The sequence below is a fragment of the Tauraco erythrolophus genome, chromosome 6 (assembly GCF_009769465.1).
Source record: "Tauraco erythrolophus isolate bTauEry1 chromosome 6, bTauEry1.pri, whole genome shotgun sequence".
Classification (NCBI taxonomy): Eukaryota; Metazoa; Chordata; class Aves; order Musophagiformes; family Musophagidae; genus Tauraco; species Tauraco erythrolophus.
Genome location: NC_141470.1, coordinates 10,008,522 through 10,024,316, shown reverse-complemented (window position 1 = coordinate 10,024,316; position 15,795 = coordinate 10,008,522). Strand labels below are relative to the sequence as shown.

General features: G+C 58.0%; 1 protein-coding gene across 1 annotated transcript in view; it reads left to right on the top strand.

Annotated features, from left to right (window-relative positions):
- DUSP8 (dual specificity phosphatase 8) overlaps positions 1 to 15,565 on the top strand; it is a 28,135-nt gene extending 12,570 nt beyond the window's left edge. The window contains exons 3-6 of the mRNA XM_086613737.1: positions 11,243 to 11,409; positions 13,596 to 13,755; positions 13,957 to 14,080; positions 14,464 to 15,565. Coding sequence (XP_086469863.1) covers positions 11,243 to 11,409; positions 13,596 to 13,755; positions 13,957 to 14,080; positions 14,464 to 15,565 — 1,553 coding nt within the window. The remainder of the gene's footprint in view (positions 1 to 11,242; positions 11,410 to 13,595; positions 13,756 to 13,956; positions 14,081 to 14,463) is intronic.
- Positions 15,566 to 15,795: the final 230 nt, after the last annotated feature.

Below are 15,795 nucleotides of genomic sequence, written 5' to 3'. Positions count from 1 at the left end.
CACTCGGCCCAGTGGTGGCCCTAGGGACTGCTCCCAGTCTCCGCAGCCTGAGGTGCGGTGGTGGGATATGGTATCCCTTTCCCACCCTCTGCCATGACCAGGAGATGCCTGGGAGGGTTTCAGCCCCGGCGGGACCGGCGGCTGCATCGCTAGGAGGGGTTAAGCCAGGTCATGTACGTGCGAGCTGATTGTATTCCAGACCTATGCTCTAAACCTCCCTGTTTAGCAACGCTGTCGTCAGACAACTTGTTTTCCCGATTCTATAATTACCCCGAGGAGCTTCCCCTCCCCCTCCGGCCGTGTTTTTAACCATTGGACCCAGAAAAGGTGAGTGAAAGGGCCGAAGGCAGAGAGGGACGGAGGAGAACGGGCTTACAGAGAAGCAAATCTCCAGTTGCCAAGACTTACAAAACCACCGTGTAATTTTGTTTCTAATTTCTGGAAAGCCGACTGGAGGAAGGCAACGTCCCCAGTAAGAGATCCCGATGGGCAGGAGCCACTGCCCAGCTATGGTTTCCTTCCTTTCGAGAAACCTGCCTCCTCCTTTCCCCAGGCCCGTGCCACACGTTTGCGAAAGGTCGGTGCTGGCAATTATTATAAGGTCCCGGCACTGGGTGGAGAGAGGAACCGCTGGCTGCTGCCCAACTGGGCTTGTGCCAGGCTATAGGTACCATGTCGATGGGTATGTAGGTGCTGAACAGGGGATTTCTGCTCCGTGCTCTTGCAGGCGGGTTGCATGAGTCTCTGCGACTCGTTGCAGCAGGTTTTTTGCTGGTCAGCACTGTGGCGATGAGAGTGAAGCGGGGCCAACAAGGCTCAGCATCGCTCTCCAGGTGATGCGCCTCTGTCTCCTAAATAGGGACTGGAGGCAGGATGGGTGACAGTCTGGCCAGGAGGACCTCCTGGAGAAAGGAGGCGAGGGGCAGCGGACGATACACGGGATGTGTCTCTGTGTTATGGATATCGCCTTTCACCTCTCTATTTGCCAGTCCCCCCCCTGCCCAGCACCAGCTCCCAACCCTTACCCTGGTCCTGGCAAAGGGATGAAGCAGATGGGGAGGAGGACGCTGCCTGGGATATGGTGGCTGTGGGTAGCATCTCCATGTGGCTGGACCTCACACTGATGGAGGAAGGGATTTGCTCGCTTGTCTTTTGCTGAGGGTCAGAGGGGCACAGAACACCAGTGAGCCTCCTGCATCAGGGACTGCTTGGTGATGTTGTGCCCAGCTCCCTAGTTGCAGCCCTGAGCCGAAAACTAGGTCCAAATACATCCTGAAAGAACCTGCTGGTACCAAAATAACTTGTGCCAAGGGCTCTCATGAGCCTGAGGGAGTCAGACAACCAGAGGGCAGCGAAGGAAGGCAAATTCATGTTTGTGGACCACTGGGTCGGGGACAGGTTGATGATTGTACCTCCTAATTCACCACATGCATCCCCCTCGGCTGACATAGAGCAGCCGCTGCCCCTGCACAATCCAGTGATGGTTTCCACCCCAGTAGAGCCCCAAGCTTAGCTGACAGAGCAGGGCCGAATCACCGCCGAGCAAACGAATCACCCACCAGCATGGGTACAGCACTGCTGGTGCAGCAGTGATGGGAGATGGAGGCGTCTCCGTTGCTGGGAGCCATTGGCACTGGCCACCAGCATCATGTGTTCATAGGGACAGAGGTGGCAAATGTGGGGAACCAAGGATCCCCTGGGGAGCTGCTGTGGGAGCCGCTTACCCAAGCACAGCTCTTGGGGGAAGGCTGCTCCTCTCTCTTCCAGCCCAGTTGGAGCATGCTTTGAATTTTATCCAACCTCTGACCCACATCTGATAATAATCAAACCATATTTGTTACAACAACAAGGCTCGTTAGGAGGCTGGCTCCGCTCGGGTGGGGGGGGAGGGGAGAGCACTTAGTTAATGCCAATGACCTCATCTCATGTGATGTCATTCAAAGGAAAAACACTGAAGTCACTCACATATGGCTCAGCCTGGGGTTTTTCAGCCTGTAAAGCTTCAGATTTTCAAAGGCACAATACATGCCCACCCCCCCCTCCTCCGCTTGCTATAATCCTGAATGATTTTCTGGAGGCCTGGGCTCAGACCAATAAACTCGTAAGGAGCTGTGTGGAGACGTATTAAGGAGTCCTGTGGCTGGGAAGGGGGGACAAGTAATTCTCTCCCCCAAGACAAATACAAGGAAGAAAACGCATCAACCCCCATCCTGCTTCAGAAGCTACCGCTGATGGATAGGCCCCAGTGGGACCAGGAAATCCCATTCCTACATATCCCCTCTTGCTGGACTCTTGCACATGAGAAGGCTTTGGTGGAGGGTGCATCTCCTCCAAACCATGGTGCTTCTCCATTGGGACGAGGCAGATAATTCCATTGGATGCAGCTGGTGGGGAAAGGGGCTGGCGCAGGTGTGAGCAGCCCAGCGCCAGCCCCTTTCCCCACCAGCTGTTGGGGCCTGTTCACCTCCAGCTGTTTGAAACCACTCCAGGATGAGCATCCCTCCTGGGTGATGCTCTCGGTGGAGTCACCAAGAGGAAAGATGAGCTGGTGGTTGGGGACCTGCTGTCTTGTCCTCAGCTCTGCCCTGCAGCAGAGAACCCCAGAGAAGTTATTTTGTCTTTTGTGCCTCAGTTTCCCCCTTGGGAGATGGAGATTGTGGCATTGCCCTTTCTAGCACTGAGGTTCAGAGTTGAACATCTTCCGGAGATGCATGTTGGTCCTCCCAGGAGCAGCTACGGGGAGGAGGCAGGATGGGGTGCAACCATCACCAAACGGGGGGCAGTGGGGATGGAGAGTGGTGCCACATCCCACCTTTGGCGCGGCGGTTTGACCACAGACCGCCGTGGCTGGTGCCGAAATGAGGGGTGGGCATTAGCTTCCTCTCGCCAAGTCCCTATCCCCAAATTAACTCCGCGGGGCCAAATCCGGCGCGGTGCAGCGTTCCATCTCCTCGCTGCCGGGGGGGGGGGAGGGAGGGGGCTTTGGGCGGGCAGGAAAATCGCGGTTGCGCCTTTAAGCAGCGAGCGAAACATGTGTCGGGCCCGGCGTTCTCCTGCGTGTCTGTGTGCTGAGTAAGGAATGCGGTCGCATGCCTGACCCGTTAGCTATGAGCGCGGCGGTGGATGGATCAGCCGGGCTCTTGCTCACGGGCTGAGCTCATTCACGCTGGAGCGGGAGCCGCGCAGGCAGGGAGCGAGGGGCGAGGAGGAGGAGGGCGGCCGGGGAAAGGCGGGGTGGGGTGGGGGCTACGCCGGGCCCCTCTACCCCGCTTAAATTTTATTTTTTTTTTTTATTTTTCGGGCTTTTTGGTTTTTCAGCCTGGAGGCTGGAGCCCGGGGGAGGCTGGCGGTGCTCTGCGGCAGGGGGGGTCTTTTTGGGGCTTTTTCGTCTTTTGTTTGCCCGCCAGCTGTTGTTTTGCTGAGGCGAGAGGTGCCCCCGCCAGCCGCAGCCCAGCTGCCTGGATGCCCGTGGATGTAACGATCGCTCCCTCCGAGGACCAGTTCTGGCCAGACATGCGAGAGGGGCAGATGAAGCTGAAAATAAGGGTGCGGAGGATGAAGGAGAGCAGGGACATGAGAGGTTTGTCAGCCGGCCGGCTCCTTTCCTTCCGATGGGGACGGAGGGGGAAGAGGGGGCGGCTCAGAGCCCCGCTTTGCCCGGGGGACGGAGATGGCCTTTGCCGAGCGGCCGACGGGGAGCGGAGCGCGATGGCCGGCGGTACAAAGAGCGCAGGCGGCTGGCGAGCGGGGAGACGGAGGCGAGCGGAGAGCGTGCGGACGGGGAGCGAGCACCGGTTCCCGGGCACGGGCGATGTGCGGAGGCAGCTAGCCCGGTCCTGCGGGCAGCAGCGGGAAAGGAGCTGCGCGGAGGGGGCAGCTCCTCCAGGCAGGTGAGACGCTGCCCGCGGCGGTCCGGGGCATCTGCAGCGGACCCGGCGTTAGGCAGCTGTCCCACTTGGTGCGGGGCCGGTGAGGCTGCCTGGCCTGGGGGCCACCGCTCCGGGGTCCCCTGAACCCTTCTCCGTCCTGGCGAGCTCGGTGAGGGCGCGGACGGAGCGGAGGAGGAGGAGGGATGGAGGAAGGCTGCGGGAGGCAGGGCACGCTCCGCCGGCGGCATCTCTGCTCCCTTGGGCGCCGGTTTGGAGGGGTCACCGAGGCTGCCGGCGCCCGCGCCCCGGGCGGAGGGGAGTGCGCGGCGGGGAAAGGACGGGCGAGGGCGGCGAGGTGCGCAGGGAAGCGGCTGGAGGCGCGGAGCGCTGCGCAGCTGCCCGTGCCCAGGCAGCGCCCGGCGGAGCCATTTCGCTCCGCCAGCGCGGCCGCTGCCTGCCCGTCTTCGGGGGGATTTCTGTCAGAAAGGGGGTTTGCGGGGTCGCCACCCCTCAGTGCGAGGGTGAAGGGCGAGCGGAGGAAGGGGCCATTAACTGGAGCAGCTTAAAAATCCGCGGAGCCTGGACTGACCTAGATTAGCGAAGGGTTGAATCAAGAAACTTCCCCTCCATCACCGCTTAAAATGGGAGCCTGCTAAAAGTGCCTGACAGGTTTTTGTGGCATGAAGCACATAACCCAGTGATGGTGTCATTAGTAATAAGTCACTCCTGGAAATGACACATTTTTCTTTACTTAGAACGAGTAAGGCTGCTCCAAAGCAGGCACAGTCACCAGAGGAAAATCAAGCCCAGCAGCTCGGGGACCGTGTCGGTGGTTGTGTGGGTGGAGGGCTTCCTTTCTGCTGCTTTTCCTTTTTTTTTTTTTTTTAAGGACATTTTCTGCTAGTTTGGGAGAACGGGGGGGAGGTCTAGGGACCTGCCTGCCAGGTCAGGGGGGCTGGCACGGGTTATGAGGCAGCAGGGCAATATAGCAGCAGATGGGCAGAGGCTTTTTGGGGTGATCACTGGGGAAACGGGGAATTCACATCAATCCATAATAGGGCTGATTCATCAGCTTTCTCATCCTCACTGCTGGTTTAAAAAAAAAAAAGGAGCTGGCAATGGGGTGATGAAATTTGGTGCTAAGTGAAGGGAGGGTGAAAACTTAACCCAGGCTGGGGATAGAGCACAGGGACTGGGCAGGGGGATGCAAGGGGGACAGGGGACTAGGTGAGCACCAAACATCTCTTTCCAATGCTCTGAGATGGGTGGAAGTAAAAGAGCATTAGCCAGGAGAGGGTGAATTGGCCAGGCTGTGGAGCACTGGGATTTCACCCAGTCAGATGGGAAGGGCCTGCAAGCAAGCGGGCTGCCTGCGTTGGGCATTGCTGCACTGAGCTGCCCGCGTTGGGCATTGCTGCACCAGGTGTTGCTGACAGGGCTGGGGAAAAGCAAAGGGGGCTGCAATGCCAAGAGGGGAATAGTGAGGATGGAGGTAGGGGAAAACTCAAAAATGTCCCAGGCAGTGGGAAGTGCTGACAAAGCCCTGGAGCTTCCTGGAGCACAGTGAGTAAGGGTAGCAGTAAGCAGTGTTTCATCATGCCACCCGGCTTAGCCGCTGGCACCAACAGGTTCCCACCCAGCATGAGAGCCAGTGTTTTGCAAAGAAGGATTTTCCCAGCAGCTCTGGGGGTTGACATACAGTGTGCCTGGCCCCTCCACTTTCCTTCCTCCAATTCAACCTGCCGTAGAGATGCTTGGCTGAGCGCTTGGGCTCACTGCCCTGCCGAACCTGAACATGATGCAGACGAGGGCTGGGGCCTTGCAGGTCCCCCCTGCTCTCATCATCCTCTGCCATGCCTCAATTCAGTAAGGTGGCTTAACACTTGGGGACAGATGTGTTGGAGCACTGGGAGCAGTGTGTCCCCAGAGGGCTGGGGTGATGGGGAGGGGACATCCAGGCACTATCCTGACCACCGGGCTGGCACAGCAGTGGGGTAGGCATGCTGGCATGGCGGCTGCTTCAGCAGCAGCCGAGGCACGTGCTGGCTTGCACGCGCTGCTGGCCCTCGCCACGTGCCGCCCTGGCAGCAGCTCTCAGCCACCACAGGCATTTTAATGAGAGCTGGGCAGAGCCCGGCCTCTCTCAGCCCCCTCGACCACCAGGAGCTTTAGGGGATCAGAGGGTCTCTAGCACAAGCACAGGTGCAAAATCCACTGGTGGGGCTGTGAGCTGCTGCAAAAGTTCCAGCACCTGCATGGGGATCTGGTGTGTGAGCAGCTCCAGCTGCTGCTCTTTAACACTCATTAAAGAAGCAATGAGGGCTGGCTGTAAACCACTTCTTTAATAACCCCCATAGGTCTCCTGCCAGCTCCTGGTGTGAGAGCTGGGGGTGAGGAGGTGGGATGTGGTGGCTGCTGCTGGCCCAGGGTGGATTTGCAGTTCCAGCTGTGCCTGTTCCCTTCCTCCTAACTGATGGCACAGCAGGATGACATGTCACCTCTTCTTCCTTGTTTCCTGCTGGGAGACTTTGGGTTGGATGTGCTTCACCATGCACGTGGGAGGCTGGCAAACAGGACATGTTGCTGCTGCTCGGTGTGTCTCGGGGTGTGTGTGGGGGTGCATTTAGGAGACTCCTGGGGTTGGGGGTGTTCAAAGAGTGTGTGGGTCTCCTGAAGAGTGGTTTTAGGGTGAGGCAGGTGCCCTGGGCAGCCCTTTCACAGCTTCTTGAAGTTGATGGGAGGCTGAAGGGTTGTTTCAAGAGACTCTGGAGGAGGTGGGTCCTGGAGGTGAACAGGCAGTCTGCAGCCATCAAAGCAAGATGTGAGAGTTTTCAAACCCCACTGTGTCCCTGTCTCCACTTTATACCTCCAGCCTAGTGGCCTTGGTGTGGAAGACACAGGGAGCAGCAGGGAGCTGGGATAGCCCTGCTTAATGTGTCCCACGCTTCCTTTTATCCTCAGCAGCATCTTCCCCTCATGTTCTGTGCAGCTCAACAGATCGCAGATCCCCGAAGCTGAGGATTGCCAGCAGGAGGAAAACAATGCCACACCACATCCCTGTCCCTAGCCGGGACTTTGTCACCTTCTGTGGCACCCTCTCTGCACCACCGCTGCTGCCCTGCCTTGGCAGAAGGGCAACCTGCAGGTCATGGGTGATGCCTGAGATGTTATCAGAGTCCCAACCATGAGCTGGATGTCCCCAGAGACCACCTGAATGTGACAGCCAAGGCAGCAGAGGGGTCTCTAGGTGCAGCAGAGTCCCAGCTCGGCAGTTCAACACCTCTCTCCCTCCACCCTCTGATCTCCTTCCATGCCCATCAGCCCAGCACCAGCACAGGGCTTTTTGCTCGTTTCAGTTATAGCCACCTCAGGGTCCTATGCAGCCACTGGTGCAGAGACTGGCAGAGGGGTTCCTTGCTGTGCCGTTGGCTGCTTTATGCTCAAGAAGAGTCACCGGGTTCCCCACTGGTTACAGCAGTTCTGGTACCACAGGGGCTTATTCAAAGATGCTACTGGCATCTTCCCCCAGGCTGGTGGATGGGCTTGGGAATGATTCCTGGGCTGGCCACCTTTGTGACGTCTGTTCTCCCAACAAATCCAGTTTCACTGGAAAGTTGTCATAGATGTTCAGCTGGAAAACATGCAGGGGGAGGGTCTGGCAAAGATGGGGAGATGGGAAGAAGTTATGGGGTTCTTTCCCCTCCTCTGTTTGCTGCCTGGGTCATGCAGAGCAGGTCTGGGAGCTGGCTCGGAGGGTCTCTGCAGGGCAGAGCCAGAGGTGGAAGGGGGGGTCAGCACCCTGTGAGTGAAGCCTAGAATGGGAGAAGAAATGAGATTTCAGATGTTGCACTCTTCTGCCACTAAGTTGCTGCAACACCCCGTGCCTCAGTTTCCCTGTTTTCTCTGGGAGGTCATAGCACTCCCTTCCCTCCTGAAAGCTGCATTTCTCTTCAGCTCCACCTTGAGCTGGACACCGCTAAGGGTTTTTATGTCTCGAGGTCATTGCTGAATGAGCCCCCTCAAAGTTGGGGGGAGGTTTTCGCTTCCCAGGGACCTGCCCGATGCTGGTTCTTGGCTCCTCTTTCCTCTGTCTTCAGCAGGAGCAGCAAAGGTGTCCCCACTTCCAGCCCAGTTCCCTGTGCCCAAACATCCCCCCTCTCCTCCTGGGCCCCACCTCCACCAGACACAGGTAATTGCAGGAGGCAGAAAAACGCTGTTTTTTCCAGGGAATGGTTTTGAGAGCCCTCAGGAGCGCTGGAGCCATGAGCAGCACAGGGGGCCATGCCATGCACAGACCAGCTCCTCCCCAGCAAGCCCTCGCCAGGCTTGAGAGGAGCATCAAGAAGAAACTGGAGATCCCCAAGCACCCACTCTACGTCAGATACAAATCCTTCCTGAGCTTAATTCCCCACGTGCCAAGAGAAACGGCGCTGCCAGCACCAGTGCTGCAAATAAAGAGGATAGACTAGAAAGCCCCAGTGCTGCCCTGGCTCCTCCCTGTGGGGCTCTGCCACTCTCTCCCAGCAGAAGCTGGGATCCATGGCCTGGGGTATGGAGTGGGGAAAGCCCAGGTATCGGTTGGAGCCCAGCCAGGGACATTCACTGCCTTTGGGATTGTTTTGAAGAGCTGCTTCCCTTTCTAAAAATGAAAGGCATGCTGCAGCAGCCGGTGTGGGGTGGGGTGAGCACCGCTCTGAGACTGGGATGGCGTCGGGTACCCGGCCCCATCTCTAGGGTTTCCCCTGAGCCTGGGCTGCCCTCGGCAGCTGCGAGTGGGAGGGAAATGAGGACAGGCGGGATGGGAGCATGCCCGGGCTCCCAGACACAGGCTTGAGGCTTTGCTTGGGCAAGCTATGGGCATCATTTTGGGTGCCAGTGTCCTCCAGGCAGCATGCCGAGGTAGGCACCACAGCCGAGGGTGCTGCCACCACTCTGTGTGCACATCCCCACCTGCTTCACAGCCTCCTCTGCTCCTGCCTGGACTTCCCCGGGCAGGGCTGACAGAGGATTTGCTGCCGGCCGAGTGCCGGCAGAGGCAGGTGAGGGGGAGAGAGCACTCAGCGGCGTGCCCTGACTTGCTTTAGCTCTGACATCACCCCACACTCCCGGCTTTTAAAGAGTGATCCAAAGCTGTATGTGGCCCTGGGTGGCTCTTGACCAGTACAAGTGAGGGCAAGAGGTTGGAGACCAGAATGGGCACCGATCTCCAGGGCTGTGTTTGCATGCGCCCTGCTCCCCCAAAACAAGCCGGTTCCTTTAGAAAAATTTCCATGCTGTTTCGCACGAGTCCATGGGTCAAATCTGCACCCCACTCGACCCCATGTGCTCCAGACTTCCCTGGGGCAGCTGAAGGAAACCCTTCCCACAGGGTTTCTGCTCGAGCATCCTCCAGGCATCAGCGATGTGTGCTCAGGCATGGGGCAAAGCGGGGAGGTTGCACATGTCCACGCAGGGCTCTGGGTGGTGATTTATGTTCCTTGGCAATGGGGACAGAGCGCAGGATGAGCAGTAACCGGAGCTGTGCTGCACCTGCACTGGGCCTCCTGCTTTCGCTCTGATTTAATGTCCCAGTTGAGAGGTGATGTCATTTCAGAGGGAGCCAGAGAAAAGGAAACGCTAGAGAAGATAAGGTGCTTTAACTCTACCTGTCCTGGCTTGGCTGGGTTTTGAAGCTGGGAGCTGTGTTAGCTGCCAGCCAGGAAAACAGAAGGGAGGAGAAGAAAGAGGTTGGTTGGAAGACATGTTTCTGTTGTGGCAGTGGGAGCTGACACCAGGAGCTGCTGAGATGGAGGGTAATGGAGGACCTTGGATGTTCCCAGGTGGTGTGAGCATGATTTCGTGTGCTGCTCTGGCTTCTCCATCACCTTTACCTCCCAAACACGTGGGCTGAGTTGTCTGCAGCACCAGTCGCACCCTGCCGTAGCCTAGGTGCCACACCACCAGCCAGGGAGGTGCTCCGGGAGGGTCAGCAGAAATGCTGGCAAGGTGCTAGACAAAGTAAATTGAGAATGCCAAGGCTTCCCTGCTTCCAAAGGGGAGAGGGACCGAATGGAAAGGTCATTACCAAAGGCTTATTTAAAGGTCTTGTTTAGCTGTGGAGATGGGCCAGGGTCTCCCATGGTGCTGAGTCTAGAGACTTGGACTTTCAGAAGGATCTCATGGGGGCATCCTCATCTCTCTGATAGTCAAAGGTGATCAAGCCTCAAAGTCTCCTCTGCTCTTTGGGTGATGTCAAGCTGCATCTGCTCATTTGCATGACTGAGAAAACCTCAGGGGAGACTGGTTGGGCTGATACAACCCAAGGGTCTCCATGTTGCACCAAGCTGCTGCCCAGACGTCCTCAGATGGAGGGTAATGAGGCTGGGCCACCACTAGCCATACCTGGTTCTACCTCAGGGAATGGGATCAGTGAGTGAGAGCAAATCAGGATCATCAGTGGCCTTACGCAGCCCCACAGGACGTGCGACAGCACTGGGCGTTTTGCAGCTCCCCGAGCTGCCCACCATGCAGGCAGGGCAATGCTTGCTGACCTGCTCAAATCAGTGCTCTTGCTGCTTGAGCTGGAGACTGGCTTTCAGGCAGGCTCATTCATATTTAGATCATGCTTTTGACCATGTCAGACACCGTGGTGATAGCTCTGGCTGTCAGATGCCACCTATTGCATCCTCATCTGGGGGTTTTCTCTCAATACCGGGCTTCAAGATGCTCAAGCTAGGTATGACTGCCCAGCAGCTTGGTGCAGTAAACTGGGCACGGCTTGCTGTCACGTTCAGTAAGGTCAGAGCATGAAAAACAGCAATGTCCTGCAGGTACCAATGTGCCGGTCCGGTCCGATGTGGCAGAAATCATGGGCTCGGTGGGGCTGGGCAGAAGGGGCCTCTTTCAGAAACCACAATGCTTAAGCATAGCCATTATGGCAAGGTTTAGGCTGACCTTCCCAACCCAGGGAGCTTTGCACCTCAGCAGGCTTGCTTGTCATCATCCCACTCTGGTGGGATTTACTATCAAAAAGTGACTCTGATTGTCCTTGGACTAGTAGGCAGCCAAGAAAAGGACTTTCTCTTCCTATTATTCATCTGAATGAAGTTGCGAAGAGCCGGAGGGAGTGCGGGATGCCTCACGTGGGCATTAATATCCAGCTGCTGCAGGAAAAATCAGAGCTGGGTCTCCATTCCTTTCTCCGTGTGTGTGGCACAGTCCTCACAAAGCGTCTGCACTGGTTAGTGATGGCCGGTGGCTTTTTGTTCCTCAGGGCTCTGTTCTCAGTGTTGCAGGTTTATCATCGTTTTGTCCCCAGTCTGGGTCTTGGGGTGCCAGGTACTGATGGTCTTGGCCTCACTGCTACAAGCTCAATGTCCCCATTTTCTCTGCAGGAGGCTTTGCCACCTTCTCATCCTGCTTCCCAGGGCTCTGCGAGGGGAAGCCAGCTGCCATCCTGCCGATGAGCATCTCCCAGCCATGCTTGCCTGTGGCCAACGTCGGCCCCACGCGCATCCTGCCGCATCTCTACCTGGGCTCCCAGAAAGATGTCCTAAACAAGGTACAGCCCTGTCAAGGGGACACATCCACCCTGTCATGCAGATGGGTGAGGGCATTAAGGACTCTTCTCCTGCCCAGTGGGAGGACCACACGTGGTCGGTCTGACCCTACCAGGAGGCTGAAGGCAGGGAGCGCATAGGCAGAGCCAGGCAGAGCTGGGGAGGGTGGTCACAAGATGAGTCATCTTACAGTGATGAGCTTTGGGGTGGTCAAACTCTTCCCAAGTGCCCGTAGCAAACTCAGGGGCAAGAGGAGCACGGCTGGGAAAACACCTGGGCTTGGAGAAGAAGTTACCATAAGCTGGAGAGAGATGTGGAACGGGAGCCAGCTTTGCACCCACCCGCCTAACCGGCCAGGCTACCTGATAACACTCCTTTCAGCAATGCTGTGATCCCCTTGGGAGCCAGAGAGAGCGGCAGCAAGCTGGGGTGTTCAGCCGCAGCAGCCTGGGGACAGGCAGCTCTGGCCAGGGGCTTGTTCACGAGGCCCAAAAATGAACCGCATTTTGCCATGGGGAGAGAGGAGAAAAGAGAGACGGTGCCCTTTCAAAGGTGCTGGAAGGGCTGTGCTGTGATGTCATGCCAAGGAAGGAATTTTGTTTAAAGGAAAAATAACGGCGAGAAGAAAGAAAGAGGATTTGCAGTTAAAATGCTGCCGGGCGCCTGCCTACCGCGGGCAGGAGGGAGCCGGCCAGGCGTCCTCGCCCGGGGCAGGCAAAGGGGGGAGAAGGACCACGACGCCAGAGGGGGGTTGGAGACGGAAAGGAGGGAGAGAGAAATTATATACAGGGAGTAGAAGGAAATGAAAGAGAAAAATGCCAAGAATGCGAGCCCGGGAGCCGGACTGGCTCCGCCGAGCCGAGGCCGGGCTCTGCAGAGCCTGCTGGGGTGGGCAGGAGCCGGCCGCTGGAAAGCCAAGGCCAAAATCCTGGTGCGGTCTCTTCAGGAGCCAATGTCAGGCAGGGAAATTGATGGTTTCCTTCCTGCCCTGCCTCCTTGGAGGGTTTTGTTCATCTTTTGGAGCTGTGTTTTCTGCTGCCCTCATGATGTGGCCAGAAGATGCTCTATTCATAGGCAGCAGAGTGAGGTCAAGTGCAGGGGCCATGCATGGGCAATGCTTCTCTTCCCCAGCATGGTGCAAAGGAGAGATCCCACATGGTAGCTCCATGCACTCTGTCTTGTGGAAGGACTCTTTCATCTCCACATTTTCTCCTTCTGTTTAATTCTGAGTCTTCCCTGGAATAGCGCAGACCAAGCACTGAGACTCAGCAGCTGGCACAGATGTTCTCCCATTTTTTTATAAGCCAGTTGTTCAGGTGATACCTAATCTGATGAGATGGGGGAAGAGACAGGAGTCAGAGGAGCCATCAAGTTGGTGCAAGCACCACATATAGGTGAAGCTGGTCATTGCCATGGGAGGGAAGGAATGGAGGTTGGTGTGGACGCAGCAGTACACACCCAGCAAGCAAGTTCCCTGATGGGTGGCCCATAGGTCAAACCTCGCCCCCTCACTGCAATTTTTCTTCTGACCCTAAGGTCTCCCTTGTGCCATTGCATTTTACTGAGTCAGAATATGGGCAGTGATGGTGGCCATTGAGTGGCCAAAGCAGAAAAGTCACAGAAAACAAGTCCAGGTTCGCTCCACTGTCAGAAAGACGGAAGAGATGGTTCACCTCACCACTTGCCTATGTCCCAACACAAGACTGTATGTTCACGGAGGAGAACAACTCCCAGTGGCTTTCTGAGGGGTGTGGGAGCAAACACATGGTTTGACATTGGTTGGCATAGGGTGCTACCAATGACTCGCCCCACTCTGTTGGTCATGTGCCTCCTCTCTCCCTCAGCTGATACTTTCAAAGCTTTCAGCCAGAGTTTTCATTTTCCTGTTCCTCTCATACTAGGGTTTTTGAATTTTCCCCTCTGGGACCTCCTTCCAGGTGTCTTTGGTCTTGCTTACTTTTCCTTGGACCAAAGATCTGCTGAGATTCAAACCGGTGTCTTCTAAACTGACACAACCTTCTCAGCTGATGTCTGCCATACTACCATCAACTAGGCCAAGACAGCAGTGGGAGACCCACAGGAGACAATACAGGGATGGGAAAAGGCAGAGAGTGCATGGCAAGGCAGATCTTCAGCACTCAGTGCTGGCTGAACTCAGCCTGTCATTTGGTTGCTTCTTTCCCACCAGGACTTGATGACGCAGAACGGGATAAGCTATGTCCTCAACGCCAGCAACTCCTGTCCCAAGCCAGACTTCATCTGTGATAGTCACTTCATGCGCATTCCTGTCAATGACAACTACTGTGAGAAGCTGCTTCCTTGGCTGGATAAGTCCATTGAATTCATTGGTGAGCTTTTGTTACAATGATTGCAGACCTTCCAGTCTTTGAAACCTGAACTTTTCTTCTGTCCTCCATGGTCTTTCTCCCAGCAACCCTTGTTCTTTCGCACAAAGGGGTTAAGCGTTGGGGAGGGAGGCTAGAGTCATTTTGCTCACCATCTCTGACCCCATCGATGCTTTTCTTCCTCTTTCCTCTACCGTGCTCCAGACAAGGCCAAGGTGTCCAGCTGCCAGGTGATTGTGCACTGCTTGGCTGGGATCTCCCGATCAGCCACCATTGCCATCGCCTACATCATGAAGACCATGGGTATGTCGTCAGATGATGCTTACAGGTGAGTTTTCCCCAGATGGCAGAAGGGGTTTGCGCTGGTGTGCGTCACTCCAGGGAAGGAAAGCAGGCCGGGCTCAGAGGAGAGGGTGGGAGCTCCTTGAAGCTGTCTTGCCTCGGCTGAGTCCCAGTGAAACCAAACCAAACCTCCCTTCATAAAGTGCATGCAATGAGGAATGGTTGGGAGCAGTAAAATGGAGGTGGGAGGCAGTCCCGGCTCTACCCTTGGGGCATGCTGAGGCCCCGTGGCTCCCCAATACCCCTTCCTTTGGAGGTTTTGGTCAGAAGGTACTGGACGACGCCTCTTCTCCCCAAAGAGGCTGAGAGAGTAGGGGTGACCCGCTGAAGGACCGGGCACCAACCGGGGCTGTCTGTCCCTCTTGGCAGGTTCGTTAAGGACCGTCGCCCATCCATCTCGCCCAACTTCAACTTCCTGGGCCAGCTTCTGGAGTACGAGAGGAGCCTGAAGCTCCTCAAGGCCCTGAAGTCGAAGGGCGACCGGGGCGAGGGGGATGCCCAGCAGGACCCAGCGGAGGCGACCGAGGGCAGCCGGCACCCCCCACCACCACCTACCTCAGAGAAGGCCGAGGAGGTGCCGAGAGGCGCCGGCTCCGCGTCCCCCCGCCGCGACCCCGAGCGGCAGGGCGGGACCCCGAAGGTCCTGTCGCCCACCGCCCTGCAGCAGGGGCTCAACGGCTTGCACCTCTCCTCCGAGCGCATCCAGGACACCAACCGCCTGAAGCGCTCCTTTTCCTTGGACATCAAGTCCGCCTACTCGCCCGGCTTGCGGCAGGACCCCCCCGGCCCCCCCGGCCCCGGGGACGCCCCCAAGCTCTGCAAGCTGGACAGCCCCTCGGGCCCCGGCGGCCTCGGGCCCTTCTCCCCGGGGGCGGACAGCCCCGACCGGCCGAGCGCGCCCGACCTGCTGCTGGAGGCCAAGGTGCGGCAGCGGCGGAAGCACCGGCACCCGGCGGGCTCGCCGGCCCACGGGCTCAGCCTCAACGGCGGCGGCGGCGCCGCACGCAAGAGCCCCGGCGCCGAGGACGGGCTGCCGCCGCGGCTCGGCCAGCCGGCCGCCGCTCCCGGGGCCGCCCCTCCCGGTGCCGCCGCCGCCTGGAGCGGGGCGCACCTGGAGTCCCCCAGCACCCCCTCCGGCGAGGCCGGCTGGTACTTCGGCACGGACTCCGGGAGCGCCGGCGGCAGCAGCGGGAGCCTGTTCGCCGGCGCCGGCCCGTACCCGCCGCCCTTCGGCTGCGGCGGGGCGGCGGGCGGCTGCGAGATCAGACTGCGGGACAAGGCGCGGGCCGAGCCGCGGGACGGGCGGCACAGCTGGCACGAGGAGGCGGGCGCCGAGAAGCAGTTCAAGCGGAGGAGCTGCCAGATGGAGTTCGAGGAGACCATGTCCGAGGGCAGGGCCCGGGAAGAGCTGGGCAAAATCGGCAAACAGTCCAGCTTTTCGGGCAGCATGGAGATCATCGAGGTGTCCTGACACCCGCCTGGGGTGCCTGGAAAGCAGGGATGGGGACGGGGCGGGGGAATATTTAAGCTGGGGGGGGAGAGGGGAGGGGAGGGGGGGGCGGCGGGGGTGGAGAGGGAGTATTTATACCCGCGCGTGCGTTTTCAGGAGCGCGCGCGCGCGCCGAAACCGAAGCGAAGGCGGACGAGTCTTTCCAGAGTCGGGAAACATAACGGTGGATGCTTAGTGTCCCTCCTGCGCCC